The 25818-nt window shown below is 40.9% G+C and overlaps 1 protein-coding gene across 4 annotated transcripts; it reads left to right on the top strand.

Moving 5' to 3' along the window:
- Positions 1 to 4870: 4870 nt before the first annotated feature.
- NIM1K (NIM1 serine/threonine protein kinase) lies at positions 4871 to 23263 on the top strand. 4 transcript variants are annotated; one of them, XM_039366340.1, is made up of 4 exons: positions 4871 to 5069; positions 10838 to 11772; positions 12964 to 13232; positions 14796 to 16178. In XM_039366340.1, exons 2-4 carry the CDS (start codon positions 11484 to 11486, stop codon positions 15543 to 15545), a joined length of 1308 nt encoding a protein of 435 aa, XP_039222274.1. In that variant the 5' UTR covers positions 4871 to 5069; positions 10838 to 11483; the 3' UTR covers positions 15546 to 16178. The 4 variants fall into 4 exon arrangements, with proteins under 4 accessions (XP_039222274.1, XP_039222275.1, XP_039222276.1 ...); XM_039366341.1 differs by lacking the exon at positions 4871 to 5069 and adding an exon at positions 8223 to 9217; XM_039366342.1 differs by lacking the exon at positions 4871 to 5069 and having other exon boundaries at positions 10500 to 11772.
- The last annotated feature ends 2555 nt before the right edge of the window (positions 23264 to 25818 follow it).

Below are 25818 nucleotides of genomic sequence, written 5' to 3'. Positions count from 1 at the left end.
TAATCATACAATCTTTAATTAGTTCCGTTTCTGAGTCCAATTCAACTAAAACCCCATAAATTCTCTTAATGTGGGTTTGTCTTTGATCCTTCAGTTGCTTAATAAGATTTTCATCTTCTCTAAGAAAACCCACCTTACAATCCATCTTCCATCTATCTAGTAGTTGCCTATATTGGAACCAAGAATAAGTAAAATTTTCTTGTGCTAATTCTTCCCGTGATTTTAATTGCCAGTTTTGTCCATCCCATTTAAGTAACTGTCTATAAGACACCATATCCATTTTAACCCCTCTTTTTATTCCTTCTATCGCATGCCAAGGTATAGCCCATAATGGTACTTTAAAATCACTTTTATAATATTTTCTCCAAATCCTAAGTAAAGAAATTCTTAAAATATGAGATTTAAAAGCCCAATCTATTTTTTTATTAAATATTAAATAGGCATGCCACCCATAAAGTAAATCCCATCCCTCTAGATAAAGTATCTCAGAATTTGTCAAATTTACCCAGTCACTAATTAATGTTAAAACCACCGCATCATAATATAATTTCAAATTTGGTACCTTGAGTCCGCCCCTCTCACGGAAGTCTTGCATAATTTTGAACTTAACCCTTGGTTTTTTCCCTGCCCAAATAAATTTATTGAGACCCTTCTGCCACTCATTTAAATTAATCTCATTTTTCAAAATTGGTAACATTTGAAACAAAAAAAGAAACTTGGGTAGAATATTCATTTTTATCACTGCAATTCTTCCCAGGCAGGTGGCACTTTTGACAAGTATGGCATCTTCGGGTCATGTGATCGCTATTTGCAAGTTTCCCAGCCAGCTTCTGACAAACAAAAATCAATGGGAGAATTTGCTTAACGACCATGCAATTCACTTAACAGAAATTCACTTTAATGTGGCAAAACTTACTTAACAATCACTTTGCTTAGCAACAGAAACTCTGGTCCCAATTGTGGTCATAAGACAAGGACTACTTGCGCTTCATCTCTGCGGGTGGCCGAAGGGCTGCAGTTCTGCCTGCTTTATTGCATGGGAGGCTATGAACAACAGCCCACTCCATTTTCTTAAAAAAACTTTAAAAAATTTTAATGAAACAGAGGGGCCTCCCTGTTAATAGCCTGCCACGTAATAAAGCCAGCAAAATTGCAACCATTCCTCTTGTCAACCAGTCGCCCACCAACTCTCCGAGGCCTCACGTGGCTGGGCGCATCCCAGCACAGCTGGCTTCCCTCCCTTGGTCCCGGCCCTCCCAGACTTGCGTGCTCTCCTTTTCCTGGGCACGACCCAATGCAGCGCCTCCTCACCCATCGGCTGGCCGCTCAGGTCCAAGGTGGCTTCTCTGAACTGCTGGCAGTGGGGGAGGCGGGGGCTGCTTTCCGTCTTTTCCTCCGGACAACTTCGGGTCAGCAGGGCAAGCAGGGACAGGGCAGCTCTTTGAAGGCGAGGCAATAAGTTGGAGTTCACCGGGTGCCTGCGAGCCACTTGGGTGCCTGGAAGGACTGAAGGGTTGGGGTAGGGGGCTCGTGGTCCCCTCCCCGCCTTCTCTTCAACCATATGAATAACAACTATTATGTATTCTTTCTATTCATTTATTCTTTATTATTATTCATCCATATGAATAAGAATGACTATTCTGGGTTCTAACATACTATACAAGGGTTGTGAAAACCTGCCCTGAAGGATGGGATGACATTTCCCACGGCTGTTTGCCTTCGGTCTTATATCTTAAGCCAAAAGTGTTATAATTTATTATGCCTCTTATTTGGTATTAAAAAATAACTGGAAACTAATCTTTGGTAATTAAGGCTCAGGCAGCAATTGTTCTATTCGTTTTGGATGGGCAACTAAGGATAATACAGAACTGCATCTTCCTAATATGTAAACATGCATGTCTGTGTCGGTTCCTCACAGTATGCATTCGCTGGTACACTTAAAGGAACTATAGGAAGCTATCTGTGAATAAATGTATTTTTTGGATACATTATTTTTATTTTAATATGCTTGATCAAGTGTTAAAGGGTGTGTTTATCTTAACTAGGTCTAAAATTCTATATTGTAAAGATTTTTTATTATTAACAATTATTTTGAACCCAGATTAGATATAATTAGTAATGTTATTTTTCATTTGTAATATTAGTTTTAGATTAGCTCAGTGTTGTAAAGTTTCTTTGTGAATGTAAAATTCTTTTAAATATTCAATATATTAATCTCTATAAGCATCCAATAGGAATCCATGTATCGAAACAAAGTTCTATGAACTACACAGATAATGCTTTAAAATAGGTCCATAATTATTGCAAAAGACTATTGCATGGAAAGAAATATTTCCTTGAGAGGAGAAAGAATTGGGGAAAGGAAATATCTGCAGCGATGTACTATGTATCAACTACTGGAAAGGTAGTTTGTACTATCAATATTAGTAACTGTAAAGCAGAGAAATCTAGGCACAGGAGAATGTGGTATTGATAAACTGGTATCCTTAGTTGGAATTGAATGGCATGGTCTTACTGCATTGTTATATGCCATTGGCATAGCATAATTTCATACTACTAATCTAGCTAGAGTGTCATTGGTGGAGGCATTACTGTATCAAACTTTTCAGGAAAGTTGTTCTCTCTGTTTCCTTCTTCTTCCTCCTCTGTGACTGAGAAGAACAGTTTTGTTGCTTATTTAGTGTGTGCATTTTGTGGTTTTGCTTGCATCATTTAAGGATGTATCCATTCTGTAGGGCCATGAAAGCAGGAGTTCTGTTTAGCAACTAGAATCGGCTAGATCAGCCTTCAGTTCCAATAATGTCCAGCCAGGTTTGAGCTATCTGTTCAGAGGACATCAAGTTGGAGAAGACTCCTAGGTTATTGACTGACTGACAGATCAACTAAGAACCATCAAGTCAATGTTAATCCTTGGCAATCACATTCTCTCCAAAACTATCTAAAATTGCCCTTTTAAATCTCAGTGATATCTTGATTGCTGTCATAATCAGATCCAATCACTACCCCACAGGTTAACTACAGGTTAAAACATCTCCTGTATTTGGGTATATTAGTCTCATTTTGAATTTATGATTGTTTTATAAGGGAAAGTTCTCTCCTTATTTCATGAATTCTGCATGAATGGAAAGGTTTTAAACATATTTCTTCATGAAAGGGCTGTTTCATACTTGCCCCAAATGTATTCACAATCATTCAGCTTGTCTTTGTTGGACACAATAGTTCACATAAGGTGTAAACAACCTGAATCCATCCACACTATGTAAATCTCTCTAGTAGTTTGTTGTCATGTTGGCTTACTGAGATTGAGGGTTTCTCAACTTCAGTAACTTTAAGTTGTGTGGACTTAAAAATTCCAGAATTTTCCTTGCTAGCTGGCTGATTCTGGAAGTCTGAAGTCCACATGTCTTAAAGGTGCTGAGGTTGAGAAACATTGCTTAGCAGACAAGAGTTATAATGGACAGCCCATCTCCTAAAGAACATGACTTTCCTTTGTTGTTCAGCTGCCTGAGATTAAAAAAAAAACCCTTTATAATATATAAAATGTATTCATGAGGTTTCTCTGATAGACTATGGTTGGCTTGTACTACATTAAAATAGATTTGTTCCAAGAGGATTAATACGGAGTATTTTTCTGTTTGTTGTCCTGACAACTATGACTCTACTGAGATGTTGATTAATTCATGAAGGTTGATCTAATTTCGGAATTAGCTCATCAGTAGAAAGAAGTAGAAAATAATATCTGGGATCAGTGTCATGCGATTAACTAAAAGGAACCCAGTTCTAAAACACTGGGGCACTGGATGCATTCTGAGATCACATTCAGTTCTTAACAGAAGATGCTGGAAATGGTTGTTTATCGTCAAGAAGGGTTAGAGTTAGGTAGTACTCTATGGAAAATTTATGTTTCCTGTCTCCTCTCCAACAGGATTACCAAATCTCAGTTGCAAAAATCTGGGTGACCATTAGATGGCAGTAAAGAGTCAGAAAACTCTTTTTAAAAAAGGTGCAGCAGACCAAATGGGTCCTTACATTTTGCCTTGAAAGAGATTCCTCATTTGAGATTAATCACCTGCTGTGGTGTACATGATGGAATATTTATTTGAAGAGTTAGAATCTCCATCTCTTTTTCTTGAAGGACCGAGCAAAGTTACTGGGTTTAAGCATTCTTAAGACCCATCAAGTAGGTGGAATTAGTGTTATTCTGGCGTAGCTGAATCTGTTAGTTGACAGGGCTTTTAACATATTTTACCTGTCATTGTCCCACTTAAATGCGTTGGGAGAATAAGATGTCTACGAACCCAACTTTTGACTTGGTGTACCTTATTCTTATCATAGTGAATTAAGATTTGGTGTGATATTCTAACAGGCTCAGTACATAATCCAGGAAAAGCATTAAATCTGCAGTATCATCAGGATGTTCTTTTGCTCCTGTAAGTTTCCTTGCAATGTTCTCTTGCCATCTTAGAAGTCTTTATCATAACTGGGAAAATCAACTTAACTCTTTGTAGGTTTCTTTTTCCCTCAAATAGCTGCCAAAGCAATAAAGGAGTTAATTGACTGTATGCACTGAAAAAAATTGTGCCCTCCAGATCTGTTGGTCAGTGATACATCTTTGGGAAAACTTGCAATGATTTAAGGCAGGATCTTAAACTCAAATTGCCATGCAGTTTATTAGATTAAGTGTTTTTCTAGAACTAAATAGCCTGTGTTTCTTTTGCTGTTGTTTACAGTTGTTAATACAGCAAGCAGACCAGACTTTCATGGAATTGATCAGCTTTTAAATTGCAAAATGAATGTAAACAAATAGATAAATTTAAAGGAGCTGCTGTGATTTGTGCAGACTGGTATCGGATGAAAGGTTAAGCAAATCCAGAATGGATTAGTGAGTGAAAAAAATGCCACGAGGAGTGTATGATCATGGATATAAAAATAGCTTTAGCTCTTTTGAATCTTAGGATCTAGAGTATTAGCTTGCAGACTCTCTTGTGCTTTAAATACCAGGTAGTAACCTCAGAATTCCTGCTGTAGTCTGGCTTCTCAATCTGCAACATTTCCTTGGCATTCTGAAGGTAGAGGAGATTGTTTTTCTATGGGATCCTGGGGTCTGCATTGCTCAAATGTTGGCTTGATGTTAATGGGCAAGGTAGATTGGTGTTAATGGGAAAGGTAGATTGTTGCTAATTGTAACTGGCATGGGCTAAGAAGAGCATGGGTATATTTCAATGTATTCAGTGAAAATATATATCTAGCAAAAATAATAGGGATTTTCTTCTTTCCCTGCATGACTATCCAGTTAAAAACTGCAGGAGCTTTTGTCTAATTATAGTAGAGCAAGAATTCCTCTTCATAATACAGTAGTCTTACATTTCAGGGAACTAAGTTTATGGATATCAGAAAGCAAACTCTTTTTCAAAGAAATATCCAGGGTTAAACCAGAGACTATATGGTGTTCTTAGCTTTCAAAGTTGGCTGTTGCAATAGGCACACAGCTGCAGTAGTAGTAACAACGATGTCCCTTTTGCTAATTTTATTTGAACCATACCTTACTTTTTAAAAACATACTTCATTTTTCTTTGGCTACATCTTTTGATTCTTCTTTCCTTTGGGCTAAAATATTATAAATAGAAATCGGAGGTTGGTTGATGAGTGTGATAAGCCTGGTACTTGATTGAAGTTAGCTGGGGTGAGAATAAGTGGAATGAATGCTTAGGTAATGGTTCAGTGTTGGGTGAGATATTGGATGTTGCTTGGTTGTTAATGTATTACTGGGTAAATGTAGAAGGATGGTTCTGATGATATTAGAGGTGTGATACTTGAGGATATGAATGTTCAGATACTTTGATATGCAGATATTATTGTCCTGTTGGCTGAAAACCCATTTACTTGCAGTAAATGTTCCGAAGATTGTATGATGAAGCCAGCTGTATGGGTCTGGAAATTAATATACTAAAGAGCAAGTGTCTGTGGAGATTCTCAGTCATCCAGGTCATGGTTATTTCAAAGATACTTTTTCAAGAGCTGAAGTCAGAGCTGAAGAAGCTTCTTGGATGAGAAGTGAAACGACTTCAAAGAAAAACAAGAAAGTCCAGGTGCTTCTTGAAAAAGCATCTTTGAGACGTTAAAGAGCAAGGTAATTGTGTTTGAAAAAGAAACATAGTAAACTGTTGCAAGTTAGATGTAAATGACAAAAATGGAGTTGGTGGGTAAATTCTGCAGGTTGGTAGAATGTTTATTAAAGAAGGGGAAATGTTAAGATATGCAAATATGGGTAGAAAAGTAGTTTATTATGATAAAGGGAATATTGAAAAGAATGAAAATGGCTATTATAAGAGAGCCCGTCTCTTCCATTTCACTTTTGGTAGAGTAGTGGCAAAGGTACAGTACTTCAAAGAACAAGTGAAAATGTGGGCCAAGGAAAGGGTTAATTTAAGTTATTTTCTATTCATTAGAACCCCATTTTGGGGGGGGGGAGGCTGTGTACTTTGTATTTCAAAGAGATGGGAGAATGGTTGTGACCAAAGGAAAAAATACAAACACAGAGGATCAAATGAGGACGAGGTTACAGCTGTGTGCCTTTTTATGTCAAGCTGCTGCAGCTTTTAAGAAAGAAGCACAATACTTAATAGCTCTATTTAAATAAATAGAGCCTGTATTTCTTTCATGTTTTTGTATGCCTTGAAAACAAAGCAATAGCTGTTTTGAAACTAACTTAAAATCAGATATTGATTGAGCTCTACAACTGGAGTTAAGATGTTACCCTGTTTCGCAGGATTGGATATTTAAACATTATATTGACTTTAAAACTTGCAAGCCTCCCTAGGTGAAATATATGCATTAGAAAGGAGCAGGAAAGAAGGAACATTGAAAACACTAAAGGATTTAAATAGCTTGTTAGTTTATATTATTACTATTACATAGTTAAAGCATCTGGCTAGAAACCAGGAGACTGTGAATTCTAGCCCTATCCTAGGTGCACGAAGCCAACTAAGTGAACTTGAGACCAGTCATTCTCTGTCATCCCCTGGAAGGAAGCAGTGGCAACTACTTCTGAAATCTGGCCAAGAAAACTGCAGGCACTAGTCCAGGCGGTCTCCAGGAGACGAAATTGACTTGATGGTATGCACATACCCAGTGGTGGGATTCAAATATGTGAACAACCAGTTCTCTGTGTAGATGCCGCTTCCAGAAGTCCATTCTGGGCCTGGGCAATAAAAAATTAGCTACCAGTTCTGCCAAAGTGGTGTGAACTGGCTGAATCCTACCACCGCACATACCCCAAAATTATTATTACAGTGTTTGCAAGACTCCTCTGCAGTGTTCCATAATCCACTGCCCTCTCTGCTGGCAAAGAAATATGGAAGTTGAAGGCAATCATGCCTATAACATATCTTATGAGGAAGACATTGCCACTTCATTTTTCTCCTGAGGGACTGCTTTGAAATTCATGCTTCTTCAAAAGAGGCACAGAAATGATTCAGTTAACAGTCAAAGTTAAATATAGCCTGTTGTAAATTACATCTCCTTGAGTTAAAAGCAATGAAAACTAATATAACTGCAGCAGGTTGCTTAAAACCTTGCCAACTTCACCCACAGATTAAAAACTAGTCAAAGAAATATCATTACAGTGGAAGATTGGTAATTGCAAGTTACATCAAGGAATTTGCTTGAAATTGCTATTTTTCTTCAGCTACGTTTTCACAGTACAGTTGGAAACTGAATGAGATGTGGGTAGTGATGGGTAGAAAACCTTTCCAGCAATTTGAGGTGCTTTAACAAAATAAGATGCATTTTAAGATAGAGAAGAACCAGTATGGTCTTAATGGTCTCCTTGGATGCAAGAAGAGAATTATGAGTCAGTATGGCTTGTGTTTTTAAACTAGAAAGTTACTATCTTCTTATTGAACTGGGGAAAATCATCTGTTCCAAAATATCATACCTCTTTCTAGTGAAGTATCTACAGCAAATTAAAGTGAAATAGAGTTAAATTTAGCATAATTAAATTAAACTAAGCTAAAACTTTTAGGACTTCTTAAGAAAACAGCAATAGACTTATAAACAATGATTCTTGTTTATCCTCCTTAATAATGAAAATTGGATCCATCCAATGCAACTAAGTTGACATGAAATAATTCACTACAGTTCAAACTCTGGTAATTCTCTATAGGAGGCAAGACTTTATGTATTGCAATTCATTCATTTAAAATAGGGATTAGTAACTGAATCCACCTCAGTGAAGAGATTCAGCACCCCTATTTGATCAGGCAGGCTAAATGCTGTCAGGGTAGGACCTTATGATTGGGAGTTAGACCTGTCATCTTCATCCTGGATGGAGTCCAACTCCATTTGTTTTCCAATTGTTGTCAACTCAAATTCATCAGAGTAAACATGATACAAGTAAAGACTACATTAAGCAAAATAGCAAGTATGGCATTTCATCTAAGAGATCAAAAAAATGTTATGGTGCTTTGTAATGCTGCAATAATAATCCACAAGGTTAGAAGATTAAGCATGTGTCCTGATTATATAATAGCATGTGTTCTCTGATGCTCGTGGTACACATTTATTAACATTGAATTTGGCATGTGTATTGAGGTGAAGTACAACACTACTGCAAAAATAGCTGCTGTGACTATCTGCAACTACTGTTCTAAGCAGCCCTGTCCTTATGTTGCTATGCTATTTATGTCCTCTTTATCGGCAAACTATATATATAAAGACAGTGCTAAGTAGCTGGTTTTCCTTTGCCAGAAATCCAAGAGTCCTGAGCACGTTAAGAACTTTGCAATGATACAGCTTATGTTCATAAAGTGATCGTTACATGCCATCTATATCAGATGGAATAGATGGTGAGCTTCATAGTAAGATTTCGTTTTGGCGTCTCTGCACAAGTTACCACTAGATTTGGTTTTTCTGTTGGCACTTTTGTAAAAAGCATTAAATGGTAACACTTAGGCATACAGTAATTAGAAGAGTGAGAATAGATGTCCTACAGGCCAGCAAAAGAGCCCAGTGGGTCTAGTAGTTAAGGCATTGGCTAGAAACCAGGAGACTGTGATTTCTAGCCCAGCCCTAGACACAAAGCCAGCTGGATCGCCTTAGGCCAGTCACTTTCTTTTATCCCCAGGAAACAGGAAATTACAAACTACTTCTGAAATCTGACCAACAAAACTGCTGGGACTAGTTCAGGCAATTGCCAGGAGTCAAAACTGATCTGGAGGTATGTACATACCACACATATACACAGAGGCCTGCAGGACAAATGGGCAAGAAATGCTAGACTTGCATTTATTTATGTGTAAGATGGGCATTTATGTAAATGGATAAAAACAAAACAAAACAAATAACAGAACAAACAAACAAATAAATAACATCTCTTTCTTTTTAGGAAGACAGGCAACTGCGAATATTTGGAGAACTGGGAATATAAAAGCAAGCCATCTTCTAAAGAATAGAATAGAATAGAATAGAATAGAATAGAATAGAATAGAATAGAATAGAATAGAATTCTTTATTGGCCAAGTGTGGTTAGACACACAAGGAATATGTCTCCAGTGCGTAAGCTCTCAGTGTACATAAAAGTAATAGTGATATATTGTGATCATAAACAACATAAAAATACATTCATCATAAATCATAAAATATAACACTTCATCATAAATCATAAGATGCAACACTTAGTGATAATCATAGAATACTAGCTAAGCAAACATCATAAATCATACTAGGATACTAAAAACAATATAAATTGTAAGATACAAGCAACAAAGTTATAGTCATAAGAGGATAGATAATAGGAAAGATGAGGAATATCATAGCATTGCAGCTTTACTAAGTAATTTGATAGTGTTGTAGGAATGTGTTGTTAAGCAGAATGACGGCATGGGGAAAAAACTGTTCTTATGTCTAGTTCTGGTGTGCAATGAAGGAAGAAGTTGAAATAGTTTATGTCCGGGATGTGAGGGGGCTGTAGATATTTTCACAGCCCTCTTGTTTGTGCAGTATACAGGTCCTCAATGGAAGGCTGGTAGCCATTGTTTTTTTCTGCAGTTCTAACTATCCGTTGAAGTCTGTGTCTGTCTTGTTTGGTTGCAGTTCCAAATCAGACAGTTATAGAGGTGCAAATTGCAGACTCAATAATTCCTTTGTAGACCTGTGTCAGCAGCTCCTTGGGCAGTCTGAGCTTTCTGAGTTAGTGCAGGAAGAACATTCTATGTTGTGCTTTTTTGATGACATTTTTGATGTTAGGTGTCCATTTTAAATCTTAAGATATTATAGAACAGTGTTTCTCAACCTTGACAATTTTAAGGCATGTGGACTTCAACTCCCAGAATTCCATAGCCAGCATTGCTGGCTGTGGAATTCTGGGAGTTGAAGTCCACATGCCTTAAAATTGTCAAGGTTGAGAAACACTGTATAGAACCTAGAAACTTGAAGGTCTCTACTGTTGATACTGTGTTGTCTAGTATTGTAAGAAGTTGTAGAATAGTAGGGTTTCTCCTAAAATCTATCATTTCTACAGTTTTGAGTGTGTTCAGTTCAAAATTGTTCCAGCCGCACCACAAGGCTAGTCGTTCAACCTCCTGTCTGTATGCAGATTCATCATTGTCTCGAACGAGACCAATCACTGTTGTATCATCTGCAAACAACAGTGATTGCTCTCGTTTAAGACAATGATGAATCTGTACACAAATGGGAGGTCTGTATATTTGAGAACTGGGAATATGAAAGCAAACCATCTTCTAAACTGAAGAGGATTGAAATGATAGCCCTTTGATATTTCACTGGCCTTTCATGTGACATCATTGGTAAAATACATCTTCTTTTCTTTTTCCCTCAGTCTCTTGTACACAAGTCTTCCTAGCATCTTCTGGTGTCACCCGTTTTCCCTGCAGTTACAATGAAATGAACACAAGTGCCATTTTGACAGCAGAGCTTTGCAAAAGTGCCTAAGCATTTCCAGGATGAAGCAAAAATGTTGCTGACCAAAAGGCTATAATAATGAATATTTCAGCATTCAGTTCTCAGGCTGAGAGCTGAATCAGGAAAAGAAGAACCTCCAACTCATCATTCCTCTTAGATGTGATCAGCTATTCTAAGGGATTAGAATGTATACAGAATCATCAGTACTTGATATGTGTGAATAGTTGGGGTCTTGAAACCTGAGTCCTCAGAAGTATTGAGTTGGGTGCACCTGCTTAGGAGATAATGAGTTTGTAGCTTTCACTAAACCTGCATGTTACAACCACTACCATCTTCCTTGGCGTTTAAAAATGGCTAATGAACAATGGAGGAAATGAATCTATTTTAATTATCAACTTTAATTGGAAGAAACTTGCAATATCTTGCTACCAAAGAAATTTCATATAAACTCAATACTGAACTGATCTTGAACTCATGGCTGCTTCTGCAGTTGCAGATTCTTTTTTAAGATTTCCCTGGAATCAATTTATTATATCCCATGGATATGTGTCTTTCCCTGGACCATGACCACAGTTCACTGCAATGGAGATCCAGGGAGTGACTGTAATGCTAGGTGGAATCATGAAGATGGTGGAGATTACCATACTAACAAAATTGTGAACACAGAAGATGAGCCAGCCAATCAACACCAACTGACCCCATTTGAGAAACTTATTCTAGATATGTCCCAGAATGAAAAAATAGTAAAAGAATTAACTCTGGGCAAGAGGGTTGGGTTTTACACCATCAGAGGTAAAATTGGAAGTGGGAACTTCTCCCAAGTGAAACTTGGAATACACACTCTGACAAAAGGTAAGAACAATTCAGTGAGTGGAACTTGAGTTTATGGGAGGTTAATGTAGGCCAAAGAGAAAACACAACACCATGTTATGTGAAAAAATCCTGTGTTATATGTGAAAAGATACATCCTGAAAACAATAATTGAAACTGAATCATCCCAATTAATGCAAAAGCTGAAAGATTAACGTATTTATTGACCTTTTAACATAGTTTGTGCTGAAATAGACCTCTGCTAATATAGTCTCTTTTCCAGTTTTCCAGTGCATGTTATTTGTCTGATCAGTATAGTTAATTAAGAGGGCCACAAATATGGGTAGTTATTGCAGTATTTAGAGTATGAATGTTATTTTGTGTACAATAACCTGGGATGAACTTCATGCAGCTCTTATGCTGGATCACTGGGTTTCATGTAAGGCAAAGAAATTGTGAGTGTTCTTTAATTTACAATTTTGCAAAGTCTTTATTAACTGGCAGCTTACACTGCAATTTTCACCTAAATAACCTTGTCTCTATTCAGATCTCAGCTGTTGTTGGTTGTTGAGCATTTTAGGAGAATCAATAACTCCAGCTGAACTAAACTGAAATGAGAATAACTTGTAAGGGCAGCTCAAATTGTGTTTTTTTCTTTTGTCCTGTGTCTAATCCAGAAGTAATTGAGTGATAATACTCGGTGTGATGGATTGTCCTTTTATACAAGCGGGTTGGATGTCCATGCTAGAGAACTAAATTAGGTTGAAAAGTCTTTGTAATCTCCACTACTACTTTAGATATGATAATCATAAGCCCGAGATAGCTAAGCATACCCACATGATCAAGGAAGATAACAGCCAAATGTTAATCTTAGGTGTAAACATCAGCAGTCTGAGGATTGTGCATAAGTTCACTAAGATCTACTCAGGTTATTTCAGTTCAATTGTTCTATTTTTTTCCTTTCTAAGTGGCAAGATCTACCTCACATGGTGTCTCAAGCGCTCCTTTAGAAGCTGATAATTGTTTTAAATAATATGCATTCAGGTTCATGTAAAGTTGATTTAAGTTGGATTGTGGTAAGGAGCTTTAAACAAATAATTTATGATCTCAGCAGACAGAATTCTTCTCAATTTGTTATTCTTGAACAATGTTTTCTACTATTTTTCTTTTCTTTCTAAGTGAGAGATTAGTCATGTTTCCTAACAATGTGAACATCAAAATGGTGTTTTCCAGAAAAAGTAGCTATCAAGATCCTGGATAAAAGTAAATTAGACCACACAACCCAGAGACTCCTCTCTTCTGAAATTTCTAGTATGGAGAAGCTGCATCATCCAAACATTATCAGGCTGTATGAAGTCATGGAGACCTTCTCCAAACTATACCTGGTCATGGAGTATGCTAATGGAGGAGAGCTTTTTGCTAAAATCATAATAGATGGGAAGTTATCGGAAGAAAAGAGCAAGCACATTTTTGCTCAGATTGTGTCTGCCATTAAACATATGGTGAGTCCTTTCCGGTTACCCCTGTTGTCTGGGATTGATGAATGTGGTAGCTCAGTAATTCTGGAGGACTTCCAGGGACATTTTGGTGTTTTCAATGCCTTCACAGTTCTTGGGCTGTGTTTTTCATTGAAAGCAGAGAATGCAAGACAAGCTTTCCCTATTGCTGTGATGTGTTGATCAACAATTTTTTCATGCTCAAAACTATATTAACTGTTAGAAAAATTGTAATTGCAATTGAAGGTATTGTAGTTCTCTGCCTTTCAATCTACTCTTCAAGGAGAAGAGAGTCCTTAGTAAATCTCCGCATGTCAAAGTTGTGCGTGAGAAGGAAATATACAGGATACCACAATTTATTTTATATCTATTTGGCCTTTATGTTTCAGAATTGCATTTATTTTCTTGGCAGCTCATTGCTGTATATATCATAAGATAAAGCCCTGTAACTTCTTCTGTTTAATTATTATAGCTAGGTGGAATCTTTTGTTTTATATAGTAGTAGCAATTTATAAGTCTTTTTTGGAATACTATGATCTTCTCTGTATTTATTAATTTCAAGTCTTTACAACCTATTCTTCAATTTGAGAGTTCTCAGAGCAAGTTACAAACCCATATAGACTACCTACTGCCCTAAGATGTGACAAATTTTCTTTACTTCCTGCTCATACCACTGGCTTCTCTTGCAAGTTTCTCCTAATTAAAGGAGTTTCAAAACAGGGTGTGGCTTCCAAATTCAAGTAAGAAGACAAGGGGCATGAGTGATATCTGACACAGCAGTGTATTCAATGCTAAGCCGTATAATTAAGGCAAGGAGACAGAAGCCTGCTAAGTGTGGCCTAAGATACCCAGTTACATTCCTCAAAGCCTATCTCTGCCTACCTCTCAAATGTTGCTTCTCTACATGTTTCCGAGGTGATTCCTCCTGCCCTTTCTTCAATCCCACATCCCTTTAAACACCAACTTGCTTGCACCCAATGCAGTACTCAGCGTGCTCAGTACTCCCCAATTCTTCATAACTTCTGTTGCTCTGGCTGCCAGTTCAACCTGCTATGGGTTTCTTCAGTTGCTATTTCCTCAGCCTCTTCATGTATTCCTAAACCATCTCAATCTGCCTGCACCCAGACTATATGGCCAGAACTGATTGCATTCTTCAGTGTTTCCCAGCTTGTCTTCAGTTTTTCTATATTGCTTATAGAATCATAGACTTGTACAATTGGAAAGGACTTTGGAGATCTTCTGTTCCAAATCCCACTCAGAGCTGAAATTCTCAGATCATTCCAGACAAATAGTTATTTGATCTTGAAAATCTCAGCCCAGGAGAAAATGCAAGGAAGAGATTGCACTATCCTTAAGAAAGATTATAAACAGCCCTGCTGATAATTTTGCACAGAATTCTTAAGGTACTTTATTATTTTTCACTCTACCTTAATGCTTTTGTTAAAATATCTAAATCTGCATTTTTTAGCACAGATAAAGAGTTTGAAAAACTAAAAAATTAAGGAGTTTCCTATGTTAGACTGCCTTGGCTTTTTCCTTATATCTATACTTTTAAATTCTACTCTGCAGCATGAGAACAACATAATTCACCGGGACCTGAAAGCTGAAAACATCTTTTACGCCAGTAACACGTGTGTGAAGGTGGGAGATTTTGGATTCAGCACAGTAAGTCAAAAAGAGGAGTTCTTGACCACCTTCTGTGGTTCTCCTCCTTATGCTGCTCCGGAACTTTTCAGAGATGAAAATTACATTGGAATTTATGTGGATATCTGGGCCCTAGGAATCCTTCTGTATTTCATGACCACGGGGCTCATGCCGTTCCAGGCAGACACAGTGGCCAAGCTAAAAAAATACATCCTTGGTGGGATATACAGCGTGCCACCGTTCCTGTCTGAATCTTGCCAGAGATTGATTTGGGCAATCCTACAACCAGTTCCATCAGAACGCTGCTCCATTGATAACATTATGAACAGTGAATGGATGAATGGTGTGCAATATCCCAAACCCTTGGAACCCTTTAAGCTGGATCCCAATTTTTTGTCCGAGGACAATACCCTCCAGAAGGAAGAGACTGAGGTAAAAATCATTTTGAACCATTTGGGAATCACAAAAGAGCACATTCAGAAGAACCACGGGAGAGATTACCGCACCTCACTAACTGGGACTTACAGAATTGTTCTTCACCGAGTGCAGAAAAAACAGTCCATGGAAATTGTCCCTCTCGTCAGCCAACCTGAACCCAAGAAACAAAGGTCAAAGAAAAATCTGGGTACCTATCAGGACCACAAGTATTCATCAAAACTCTGTTTGATTTTATAAAGCACCTTCCTGGATTAGTCTGACACAAGATATATTTTTTTAGAATGTTATCCCACCTTTATTATTTTATAAGTAACTCAAGGCAGCAACCATGCACAATACTCCTTCCTCCTTCTCTTCTCCCTACAACAACCCTGTGAGGTGGGTGACTTTTTGAAGTCCTTTTGTTTGGTAGGAGTGAACCCTCACCCTGAGCATTTTTGTAATTTTGAAAAAGTAAAAAGGATTCTGATGTATGGTTTCCACTCCCAAAATTTAAGGCCAAAAGCCGATGCATTCTGTGATTTAATTCCTTTTGTAGGGTTTTTTTTCCCCCAGACTTCAAATCTGAGGAGAAGATGAAACTCTGTTTTTGGAAGAATACTGCTGCACAGAATTGTGTTGAATTGGTTGTGATAGATGCAGGCGTCAATTGGATAATGTCCCAAGTAAACACATTTGCTCTCCTCCCACCACATTTATTAACCTAGAACCGTGATTCTCAACTTTTCATGTCTTATCACACTGCCAAAGAAACAAACCAGTCATTTAAAAAAGTCACTTTTTCTGACATGTCTGTTTACAAGCATTCTTTTATTAATATCACTGTTGACCAACTGCTATAATTGTAAAATAAATTGTTATTTTTTGTTATTTCCACTTTATTGCTTTTATAAGTAATTCATGGCAACAAACATATCATTCTCCTTCTACAATAACCCTATGAGATGGATTGGACTGAGAGACTGCCCCAAAGACACCCAGCCAACAACTTTCATGCCTAAGACAGGACAAGAACTATACAACTATATGCCACCTTAACTATTACTCCAAACTGTCTCAAAAGAAAAGTTAGTTGGGAGCTGAAATCCTGTTTGTCATGTTGGGAAAAGTCTTTCCTTAACATACGCTTGTCCCTACATCCAGATAACGAATGACAACTAACAGAAATTGAAGCACTATTTTGCATAAGCCCTAACAATAACATTGTAAGTAGTCCTCAATTTACAGCCATTTGCTTAGTGACCATTCAAAGTTGCAATGGCACTGAAAAACGTGATTTATGACTGCTCTTTGCCCTTACGATAATTGCAGCATCCTCACAGTCACATCATCAAAAGTGGAACATTGGGCAGCCAGTATGTATTTATGACATTGCAGCCTCCTTGGGTTATGTGATTGCCATTTGTGACTTTCCCAGACTGCTTTTGACAAGCAAAGTCAATGGGAGAAGCCAGTTCAGCTCAACAACCATATGATTCACTGAACAGCTGCAGTAATTGTGCCAAAAAATGTCATAAAATCAGGCATAACTCATTTAACAATCTCCTTGCTTAGCATTGGAAATTCTGATCCCAAATGTCGTATGTTGAGGACTACCTTTACATCCTAATAGTGAGACAAAGCTTACTATCTCAAAGTCTTTGCAGAAAGGGTCTTCTAAGCCCAATCCTGTTGAGGATTGCTCCAGACCCCCCTAACTGCAGCAGAGGCTCAAGCTGCTTTGCCTTAACACAATTGGAGACCAATGGCTTTGCTTTGGGCTTGTCTTTCTTTTGAGCCCTTTCTGGATTCCGATATTACTGGTTGTCAAATGCTGCTTTAGGAACTCGGTTAGGTAATTGCACGATTTTTAAATACATCATTATCTGTGGATTTGTTTAATAAATTGTGTGTGTGTGTATGTGTCAATACTTTGCCATGCAGTTTTTTCCTCCTGTAAAACTGCAATCGTGAGACTGCTTAGAGGGCAAGAAGTAGTCACTGTGACTATATCAGATATAAGAGAATGGAGAAATGAGCTTCAATTATATGAAAGACTTATATTTTAATAGGAATGAAGAGCAAAAAAACTTTGTAAGGGCCACATATTGCAAACCCACGACAGCTCCAGAAGCAGGAACAAATGGCAACTAGCAACTACCGTCAATGTCGAAGTCTACAGACTAACTCATGGCCTGGCTCACATCTTTGACACTTCCAATGAAGAAAGCAAAGCATTGCTGTTTCTAATGGGGATATGTAGTTGTGAAATAGCAACTTGATTGCCATCAGTCAGGACATTGTTTATAGATATAGAGCAATATTTCTCAACTTTGGCTACTTTAAGATACATAGATTTCCACTTTCAGAGTGGCCTGCTAGACCAAGAGAGGGTGCAGTGAAGCAAGCTGGAATACTAGCAGTGTACCAATCCTATCCTACAACATGCAGATATCCAAAAGAGGAAGCACTTGTAAAGTTAGCAATCTGGGACCAAGTTGAACATCACATTTTTCTAGTCATCCTATCTGGGAGCCTGACATGAATGAAACAAAACAGGATTAAAATATTTTGATGATGATGATGACAAATGACTGATCAGTCTTTTAAAAAAACCTTAAGTGTTGGAGCATTCACAGCTTCTGGAGACAGGTCGTTCCACTGATTAATTGTTCTGTCAGGAAATTTCTCCTTAGTTCTAGGTTGCTTCTCTCTTTGGTTAGTTTCCATCCGTTGCTTCTTGTCCTGCCTTCAAGTGCTTTGGAGAATAGCTTGGTTCCCTCTTCTTTGTGGCAATCCCTGAGATATTGGAAAACTGCTATCATGTCAACCCTATCCTTCTCTTCATTGAACTAGGCATACCCAATTCCAGCAACCGTTTTTAATGTTTTAGCCTCCAGTCCCCTGATCATCTTTGTTGCTCTTCTTGTTGAAGTCCTGTGCCAGGTCACAATCTGATATTTTCTTTGATATCCCCATCCCACTTTTTTTAAAAAAGAGTAGTCAATGTTGTTTTTCTGAATGAGAAGCTACATTAATTATGTTTACTATATATGCCCTTCAGTACAAACTCTTGAAACAACACATCAGTTTGGTTTTTAAACTCAAGCACCATAATTCTCATGAAAATAAAAGTATTTTTCCATGTAAATTTGTCATTCAATCATCAAATAGCAATGGTAGAAAAAGTCTTTAAAACCCACTGACTTAGGTAGCTAGATCTCTAGATGTAAAGACTAGGAAGTCAAGAGAAAGCTAGTTACAGATGCTCTAGGTGTTTGATGTTTTCTCCAGGGTTAGCTGAATCCACTTTTGAAAGGATACTATTTAGATTGCTCTGAGTACTTGGTGTTTACAGGTTTATGATCCCAACTTCAATGGGAGTGGAATCTACAAAGCAGTAATGTTTAATATCCATGTTTTGTGTTAAATCTAAATCGTATATGGTTGTTGCCTTTCCCATAAATTTCTCTATTGCTCAATCCATTCTTGGAGTTCACAAATCATACTAACTCACTGTTGGTTGAATAAGTCACAGCTGAATGCACACATTATACCATAAAAAAACTGCATAATCCAGTACTGAGTTCATACCAATGCAAAGCCACAAACAAGCACACAAACTACTTTATGACTTAGTAAGATATATGATTTTATGAAGGTTGTAGGGTCTCCATTTTGGGAGTTTTTAAGATGCTGTACAGCCATTTCCCATGGATAGTTTATATCATGGTTTGCCACACATTGCAGAAGGTTGGACTGGATGATCCTTGTGGTCCTTTCCATTTCTATGACTCTGATCCATTTATTCTCCAACATGATTGGATGGAGAATCCACAAATAGGTTGTCTTAATCTTCCTGCTCCAATAAGACTAAGTCTGAAGTGTAAGTATGCCTCTGCTGTGCAAGAGCACCCCAGTTTTAGACTTAGTCTTTTGCTCAACAGACGTGTATTTCAGACTTCCAGGAGCAGAAGGATTAAGACAGGTTGTACACCCCTATGGATTTTCCTTCCTTTCATTCTGGACATTAGATCCGTTCCTCATAGTAGATATAAAATTATTTGGATTTTTCCTGATCAGGAAGATCCTACTTTGGGACTTCCCTGCAAGCTACTGCCTGCCTGAATTTGAACTGCCCACCTTCGTGCGAGCCGTCCTGCGCTTAATTCAGCAATTCGGAGGCATCCGCTCACTCTGCTGACCGGCGCAGAGCCCTAAAAGCTTGAATTTCAAGCCAGCTGCGTCAGGCTGACTGAGAGTTGGCACGACCTTCCCAGATGCCTCCCTTACTGTTTCTTCACTTGCTGATCTGGCTGGGTCCCGGTTAGGGAGAGGACGATTAGGAGGAGTGCTGATCGGGGCGGGAGCATGAAAGCGATCAGGGCGAGTTGCTGGCAAGTCGGGCGGCGTTCTAGGCACACAAATCGCACGACCGTCATGCTTTTGCAGCTAAAAGCCTCAAGAGCTCTCGTAGAGAGCAAGGACTAAATTACTGAGGTGCGGCTGCCAATTGAGAGAGGTTCTCAGCTAGGATCTTCATTCAGCCTCAGATGCCTCTTGTCAGTTATTTTTGGCACGCTTGAGTTGTGGCTGCCATTTTGTTTACAGCTGCCATTTTGTTTACCCTCTGGATACTTGCAGCCTAACATCCTGATTGATCTTGGGGAGAACAAGCTCGTCCCCACAAGGACACATTGCCTTACCAGTCAACTCCCACACCCCTCCCTCATCTGATTTCCTACCTACTCCTCGGAATTGTATTCCTAGAGGGAGATGACTCACTTCAGTGGTCAATTACAGCGCTTGAGGGGGGCGCTTCACCACTTGAATTGATCCTTCAGAGTGCTGGCTGCCTCAGCCTCATTAGGAGCATTAACAGAAGGTTCCCTTATCCAAAATAGAAAAGGGGGATTCATCATAGAAATTGATAGAAAAGGGGAAAAGGGGAATTTACCTATCACGATGACAGATAATTCCTTCCCTCTGTTCTCACAGGACATTACTGATCCCCCCCGCCAGAAAGAAGCACAAGTCCTCTACTGAAGCAGCGGGGAAGAGCATGTCAAAGGCCAAGGCCCAGCTCTCCAAAAAGCCTAGAACAGCTGGCAGGGAAGCCAACAGATATCATCAGGCCTTGGATGGAGAAATCTCCAGGGCAAGGTCAATGGCTCCAGCTGAAGCACAGACCACTACTCCACCTGGAGGGTCTATATTTGAGCCCCAGTTGGCCCATTGTAATTTAGCCCCAGGGGCCTGGTCTCCTCCTAGGGAGGCGACACAAATAGAACCTATCGTGTCAGGGCTAAACCTAGAAGCACAGAGGGGTACCGCACAAGGCACGGCTCTATCTGGGCCACAGGCTACTTTTACGCCCACTGCAGCAGGGCTTCGCCCCCCTGAACCACAGTCACTAGGGCCTGAGCATTTTCAGGCTATGATAACTCAGGCCTTTGCCCAGTTCATGGCCTCATCTGTCTCCCAACAACCTGCACAAGTTCCTGCAGCACCTCCATGGTCGTTTCTTCATTCTGAAACGCCAGACTTCATACAGGAGGTTTCCTCGGAATCGGACTCTGTGGACTTCGATACTTCAGGCCTGCTCCTGTCGGATGACGAGGATGTCTCAACACCAGACCCGACTCCCCCCCCACTGGTCTTTTTGATCAATCCCTTTTCAGTTCCTTGCTGCTCAAGGCCTGTACGACAGCCAACATCACCCCGGAGCAGGAGGCCCAGTCAACTCCATCTACATCTAAGGACCTCAATCCGCTTTATGCTGAACTGGTGGTACCACAAAAGCATGTTCCCTGTCCCCCCTTCTTCCGCAACACAGTGCAGAAGCAGTGGGGTAACCTGGGGTCTATCCCCAATCTGTGGACTTCAGAGAAAAGTTTATTTATGTTGCTCCCTCTTTCGCTTCCTTACTGGAGGTCCCTCAAATTGATGAGCCACTTAACTCTCTTTTTTCCAACACAAATATTCCAGGGGACATGACCGAAGCACTTAAACCAGAGGACAAAAAATGTGAAGCTGCCTTGCGCAGATCGCATCAGGCATCAGCCTGGGCAATCAAGGCCTCCACATCCATGGCCTTCTTCACTCGGGCTTCCGTACTGTGGCTATGTGAACTCCAGGACATGATCCCTCCTGACCAGATTCGTGTTCACCAGAACCTGGGTAAGTTGGTGGCCACATCCCAGTACATGGCTGACGTCTCCCTCCATGCCCCCAGATACTCTTTGCGAGCCATAGCGGCAGACATTTCAGCCCATAGACTTTTGTGGCTCAAGAACTGGCGGACGGACCTAAAGGCTAAGTGGCGCCTGGGTACTAAGCCTTACGCTGGGGGACATCTTTTTGGTGGAGCCCTCAACCCTTACTTGGTAGAGAGCAAGGACAAACGCAAGACTCTAATTAACACCACTAAGAAGTGGGATAAGCGTTCGGGGTGGGTGGGGCATCACAGAACTATTATCACAGGCAGTCCTTTCGGCCAGCCTCAAACTGGGACTGGCCCCAGACCTCTCGTCCTTTCTACCAGAGATTGGAGTGCCAGCAGGACTGTCCCGCATCCAGACCCCGGCCACAATTCCAGTCCAAGCGGCCCTTTCGAGGCTCAGGAGGACGCCCTTTCAAATGAGGGAAGTGACTCCAGAGGCACCCCACCCATAGGAGGCCGGCTGTCCCTTTACTCAGACGTATGGGCAGCCACCACCACGGACTCATGGGTCTTGAACACCATAGCTCAGGGTCTAATGTTGGAATTTTGGTCCAGTCCACTGGATCGCTTCCGGACTTGCCCCACCCCCACGAACAAGAACAGAGCGGCCCTCATGTCAGAGGCAATCTCCCACTTGTCACAGATATGGGCCATAGAGCCAGTGCCAGAGGACCAGAAGAGATGGGGGTTTTACTCAACTCTTTTTGTTGTCCCAAAGTCCTCGGGGGACTGGACGGCAATTTTAGATTTAAAAGGTCTAAATTACTATCTGATGTACAGGACGTTCAAGATGCAGTCGCTACAATCAATTGGCCAGCATCAGAAGAAGGGACTTCCTGACATCAATAGACCTGACAGAGGCATATTTACATATCCCTATTCTCCCTGGGCATTGCAAATTTCTCAGGTTTTGTTATGCCCACCAGCATTATCAGTACAGGGCCCTCCCATTTGGCCTCTCTTCAGCACCCAGAGTATTTACAAATATACTGGCAGTGCTGGCTGCCCACCTGAGACAGACTCCGATCAGAATTCAGTGCTATCTGGACGACATACTGATATAGTTCTCCATCCAGAGGGCTCGATCATCTCTTGCCCTTGCTGTCAGGACCTTTCAGGAGCATGGGTTTTCTGTCAATTTTCAGAAAAGCCATACAGTGCCCTCCTAGGAGCAGTCATAGACACGACCAATTGCACGGTCTATCTGTCACAGGACTGACGGGACAGCATTTGGGCCCTTGTCCATCGAATCCGGATAGGGTGGTCACATTAGTCTTGTTGTCGCAACTCCTGGGGAAGATGGTGTCCTGTATACAAATCGTTCCATGGGCACGCCTTCCCGACCGGGAGCTGCAGTGGCTTCTACTTCCATTTCAGAGGCTAAGCATCAGTGCTTCCAACCAGAAGGTTCGAGTTCCGTGTCCAGCATTGAACTCCCTTTGATGATGGGCCTCCCCAGCAATGTCAAGGGGTACAGAGTTCAAGGAGCCAGCCAAAGTCACTCTGACCACGGACGCCAGCCTGTTCGGCTGGGGAGTGCACCTCCAGTCGCATTGGGCTCAGGGTCGGTGGTCCCAAGAGGAATTGAAAAACAATATAAACTAGCTGGAACTCAGGGCCATACGTCTGGCCTTACGACATTTCAGCAGCAGGGTAGCGAGACAGCATGTCCTGGTGCTTACAGACAACATTGCTGCAAAGGCCCATGTAAACAGACAGGGGGGGAACCAGGTCCAGGCCTCTCATGTAGGAGGCCCAATTGTTGGGGTCTTGGGCAGAATTCAATCTTGCCTCCATCAGGGTGGAACATATATCCGGAGTGGCCAACCAGCAGGCAGACTCATTGAGCAGAGCAACTGTGGACCATGCTGAATGGTGCCTGGACCCAGGATTGTTCAGGGAGATCGTGGACAGGTTTGGTCCCCCAACCTTAGACCTCTTTGCTTCCCCAGCCAACTCCCAACTCCCAAGATTCTTTTCCAGGTTCCCGTCTCCGACAGCAGAAGGGACAGATGCCCTCCACAGTCCCTGGCCCAGGGAACTGCTTTATGCCTTTCCTCCCTTGCCATTCCTCCCCGCAACGATCCGCAAGATCCTAAAGAAACAGGCAGAGATCCTCCTGATTGCACATTGGCAGAGACGTCCATGGTTCGCTGACTTGATAGAGCTCTCTGTCTCCCCTTACCCTTACTCAGGGGGTGCTTCAGCACCCAGACTCACAGTGGCTCCAACTAACCATTTGGCACTTGAGAGGCGGGCCTTGACCCAAGACTCATATTTGTCGAGGGTGATTGCCACGATTCAGCAATCCAGGCGCCCCTCAACAAATAGAATCTATGATGCCACATGGAGGAGCTTCTGTACCTGGTGCTCTGGTCGTAAGGCGGAGCTTTCGGACATTTCTGTTCTGATCGTTTTGGAATTCCTGATGGATGGGTTGGACAAGAGACTATCCCCGAGCACCATCCGCAGACAGGTCGCAGCTCTATCTACGGTGCTCATGTGTGACAATTCCGCTCCCCTGGCACACCACCCTACGGTGCATTCCTTTTTGAAGGCTAAAGCCAGGCCGGCGGTCCACCGACATCCTTCTTGGGACCTACACCAGGTTTTGCAGGCCCTCATCTCGCCACCCTTCGAACCCATTATCACGTTCTCTTAAACTGTTGTCCATGAAGGTGGCCTTTCTCGTGGCGGTCACATCGGCCAGGTAAATTTCAGAACTGGCCGCTCTCTCCGTCAGAGAGGACCTGTGCATCTTCCATGCAGACAGGGTGACCCTCAGATTAGATCCTTCCTTTATTCCCAAGATAAATTCATTGTACCATAGGTCCCAGGAGGTGGTTCTACCAAATTTCTGCCCTAACCCTTCCCATGATCTCGAGAAACGGTGGCATACTCTTGACGTTTACAGGGCTCTGCGATGTTACATCAAACAAACTTCGGCCTTCCATAAATCTGAAGCATTGTGTCATTTCAACCTTCCTCCATGGGCCAGAAGGTCTCTTCCTCAACGATAGGGAAATGGATTAGGGCTTGCATTGCCCTCGCATACAAGGCACAATCTTTGACAGTTCCTGGACACATCATGGCCCATTCCACCCGTGGCACCACTACTTCGGCGGCCTGGGCGACCCAGGCACCTATTGGGGAGATCTGTAGGGCGGCAACATGGTCCTCGCCTTCGTCCTTTGTTCGACACTACAAGATTGAGAAATATGCCTCCTCAGATGCCTCCTTTGGTCGCAGGATGTTGCAACACATATTATCATCCAGCGGGACCCAGGCCCAAACTATTTCCCCCCCCCAGGGACACAGGGCTTTGGTATGTCCCATTTGTGGATTCTCCATCTAATCATGCTGGAGAAGGGGCATTGTCTTACCTGAACGCCTTTTCTCAGCATGATGATGGAGAATCCACTCCCTCCCGTTTAGGGTCAGTTTGGCCCTGGTTCCAGTGTTAGGAAAGCACACGCGTCGGACTAACGTCTGTGTCTCACCTTAGTCTCAAACTGGGGTGCTCTTGCACAGCAGAGGCATACTTACACTTCAGACTTAGTCTTATTGGAGCAGGAAGATTAAGACAACCCATTTATGGATTCTCCATCATCATGCTGAGAAAAGGCGTTCAGGTAAGACAACGCCCCTTCTCACCACACTACTGTGCTGGCACTCTCGATATTACAAATGAGAATGGATTACAAATATTCAAAATGTTTCTGATTAAGAACAGAAGCATGTTCTCTGAAAGGCAACTTCCTCATGTTAACATTTTCCTTCAGGTAAGGAATTGTATTATATCACAGTTGAAATAGGAAAGCATGGAAAGGATTAAAAAATATCAAATTTTAAAAAAATCAGAAAAAACATATTTTTTGCCCATCAAAATAGGATAAAAAGTGAGTTCTAATTTTCTCCCCATTTTTTTTCTATACCTTCACATGTTTACTTAAGACAGGAAGTTGCTTGGTGCCTGTCAGAAGAATGCCCATTCACATCTGTGCCTCCTTTCCTATCCTTAGAGATCAAAAGCCAACTTCAAGTTATCTTGATACGCCATCCTAAAGTTAAGAAAAGCTAAAGGCAATGCCAAAGAATGTTCAAACTATCGCACCAGTGCACTCATTTCACATGCAAGTAAAGTTATGCTTAAAATCCTACAAACTAGACTCCAGTAGTATGTGGATCGAGAACTTCCAGAAGTATGGGCAGGATTTGGAAGAGGCAGAGGAACCAGAGATCAAATTGCCAACATACGCTGGATCATGGAGAAAGCTAGGGAATTCCAGAAAAACATTTACTTCTGCT

The sequence above is a fragment of the Crotalus tigris genome, unplaced genomic scaffold (assembly GCF_016545835.1).
Source record: "Crotalus tigris isolate CLP2741 ecotype Arizona unplaced genomic scaffold, ASM1654583v1 scf7180000020265.513298, whole genome shotgun sequence".
Classification (NCBI taxonomy): Eukaryota; Metazoa; Chordata; class Lepidosauria; order Squamata; family Viperidae; genus Crotalus; species Crotalus tigris.
The sequence above is the reverse complement of the archived record's forward strand: the minus strand, read 5'-3'. Positions and strand labels throughout refer to the sequence as shown.